Source organism: Vitis vinifera, chromosome 5 (assembly GCF_030704535.1).
Source record: "Vitis vinifera cultivar Pinot Noir 40024 chromosome 5, ASM3070453v1".
Lineage (NCBI taxonomy): Eukaryota > Viridiplantae > Streptophyta > Magnoliopsida > Vitales > Vitaceae > Vitis > Vitis vinifera.
In genome coordinates this window covers 792,783-795,913 of record NC_081809.1, presented here as the reverse complement: position 1 = coordinate 795,913, position 3,131 = coordinate 792,783, and the positions used below count along the sequence as shown (strand labels likewise).

Here is a 3,131-nt window from a genome sequence, read left to right as displayed (position 1 = left end):
GCTTGAACTAAAATAGACCAATATCATCTCACTCTCGCATTGTCTCTTCCTTTTCACTCCTCTTCATTCCCATTTTCCCCATTCCCTTACTAACCCCTCAAGAAGGGAGTGTCCAGGGTTCACCCAACCTTCTTTTTTGTTCCAGGATTTGCTCTAGAATTTGTGTAGTTAGTTGTCCACCGGACCCAGCCTACAGCAATTAGACCAATGGGTTCATGATATACAAAAATTATAGAATAATAATCACATTATTTACCAGATCGGAAAATCCAATCAAATTCTTAGGAAAGAAAAAAAGCATCGCACTCACTGAACATCTACGATATTATGATCAAAGACAAATAAACAAATACATAAAAGAAATGAAAACAGTTTCCTCTGCTAGTCTTCGCAGGTCGCGCAGCTGGTCCAACCAGACGTTGGTCAAATATGGAAGCGACGTCGTTTTCTTCTTTCACATGTGCATCATGAGGACGATGAAGGCGCGAGTCTTAGATGGAGATCCACGTCAGCTCTTTCACTCACTTCACCACCTCCGTGGCCCAACTCGCCGGGGCCGACCGACATAGGCCGGCCCTGCTGCCGTCCCAGGTAAAAGCAATACGGAACTCCCGCAGACGGAGCCGGCAGCATCGGCGGTGGTCCCGGGGACCACACGCAGCACTCCGGCGACGACCGGAACCGCGCGGCGGAGCCCATGCTAGACGACCCACCAGCGCAAATGAACGGCCCTGATCGCACTGCATGTGCAGTGAGAATGGGGACCGCAGCGGCGAACCGCCGATGGTGATCGGTCTGAAACTGGGCTCGCTTCGCTCTTTGCCTCTCCTTCTTGTGGGCATTCTGGTGGCCACCAAGGGCTTGAGAATTGGCGAACTCACGGCGACAGTACTGACACTCAAATTTTCTTATGTCAGCGTCATTGGAAGGTGTAAGCGGAGCTTCATCAGCCTCTGTAACTGGAAAACCAAAAAGCTTCATAACCGAAGAAGAAGAAGAAGAAGAAGAAGATGATGATGATGATGAAGTGTTAGGATGAGCGTGGGAGTATTCTGAAAATGACTTGTCTTGGGGTGAGCTATCTGACATCTTGGTTGGATAATAATAGAACTTCAGTGGATTCTGTGAAAGGGTAATCCCTCGTGTGTTTGTATTTATACACAAGATATCAGACATCAACTTACACAATTGCCCTTTCACTATAGGGAAAAGGGTCAGTGCATAATGGCATTGTTGTCGTCGCTTCTTCACTTGCAGCCTATTAGGTAAGTGCAGCTTAGTGTATTTGTTTCAGTTCATAATCTTGATATGACACCCTTACATATCAACTGTGGAGTTGATTGGTAGAGAGATGTGTCTAGTTTCAGAGTTTTAATTAAAAGCTATACAAATACGGGAGAGCTTGGGAATGTGGGTGGGGGTGGGAGTGGGGAGTGGAGGTAAAAATGATGGAGACAGCAGGTGATGGTGATCTCTTTCACATGCCAAATTATTTGTTATCAAAGGGAAACATGTAGAAATAGACCCAATTCTGTGCCCAAGAGAATGGAATAGTACTGTTTTTGGGTTGGGTGGGTTTTACTTAATTACAGATGACTAGTAAGAAATCTTGGATTTATTACTAATATCCAAAGTATCCTTATGATCTTCGTTGAATATGATAGCTATACTGTTTAAAATTGGGCCTCCCAGAGAAGGCTATGACCAGAATACTCCAAGGCACTCCTACATATCATGACCCACTACTTTTAGTTGAAAGATAAAAAATGAGTTAGGCCTAAGATTCCAAAGGGGAGGGCATAGCATCGGTGATACTCTCCCATTGGATGATGACAGTGTCTCCCACAATCCAAGCTCAATTGACTTTTCAGACTCTAATGTCTCGAGAACTTGAAGGATAAACCATTGAAAGTGTCCCAGAAGATATCTTTTGGAGATCCTTCCATGGCTGCTATCAATAACCTTTGCTATCACTATATCCCATCAACTGTACCAGTTCATGCCAAGGTTCCCAACAATTCGAAAGCGGACACGTGTCCAGCATGCAGTGGGTCATGATAAGGGATACAAAACGTCCTAATGTGTCTGGACATTATGATAAACGAGCTGCTTTTGTGGCGTGAGTACTTCACAGAAAAGACACAGCTCCCACATGTGAATGTGGTCACCTCTCACCCTTACACACTAGCGTTTTTCCTGGTTGGGACTTGGGAGGGATAGAGGCTAAGGGCAGCATGTCCTAAGCTAAAAGACACCAGTCGAGAAGGATAACTCCTTCTGAGGTTTCTTTGCTTTTCAGGTCTGGTACATTTCATGTTTCAAGTACAAGTGACCCTTGGGTTCAAGGCGTTTGGCGGCAATCCAATTCCATGCAATAGTCTCAAAGCTTTTGCTATCCAAGTACACATATTGGCCCACTGCGCTCAAAATTAAGAGAATTAAGGGGGGCTTTTTTTTTTTCTTTTTTCTTTTTTTCTCTCTTCGGGTTTCCCTTTAACTTTTCCCCCACAAAGCATGATGGATAGTCTACTAGGCCTAGACAATAAGACATTAGTTGCTTCAACACGACGAAACACCAAAAAGGAGATATAAGCTGGTGCCGGGAGGCTCGTCTGAGGAATAGCTAGAAAGGGATGGGTAGGATTTCTCTTTTCATTTGGTCATCGAAGCAAATCCACCAATTCCAAAAGCGGGGTTAAATCATGTCATCCCACGAGTAACATACAAGAGGGGGAGCACTTTTATATGGTAATTCTTATATAGCAGAGGTTCCTTAATTGTCCTATTACCTTTGGACATTGTTGATTATAGATATTCGGAGAGTAACATCACAAGATTGCCAAATCGTGATGATGCCCCACCAGAACTCTCCTCATCACTATCAAATGATACTTATAGCCCATGTTTTGCACTTTAGGTAACGCAATACAGAAGCCTAAGCACATGGTAATGCATTTTGTTTTTTTATAGTGAGGTCAACCAAACACACCCAGATGATTATGAGGTCTGGCTTGAGGATCCACCCAGTAGGTTGCTGTCCACCATTTTGGAGAACTGTGATCATGAACCTTGTCCCGTTTCTGGTTCCTAATGAAAGCTCATTTTCTGCAACCTGCCATAAAACAAGAATA

The 3,131-nt window shown here is 44.1% G+C and overlaps 1 protein-coding gene across 1 annotated transcript; it reads right to left on the bottom strand.

Moving 5' to 3' along the window:
• Nucleotides 1-221: 221 nt before the first annotated feature.
• Nucleotides 222-1,351, bottom strand: LOC104879210 (zinc finger protein 6). Its single transcript, XM_010651237.3, has one exon. The coding sequence runs from the start codon at nucleotides 1,174-1,176 to the stop codon at nucleotides 466-468; it is 711 nt and encodes a 236-aa protein (XP_010649539.1). The 5' UTR covers nucleotides 1,177-1,351; the 3' UTR covers nucleotides 222-465.
• Between the last annotated feature and the right edge of the window lie 1,780 nt (nucleotides 1,352-3,131).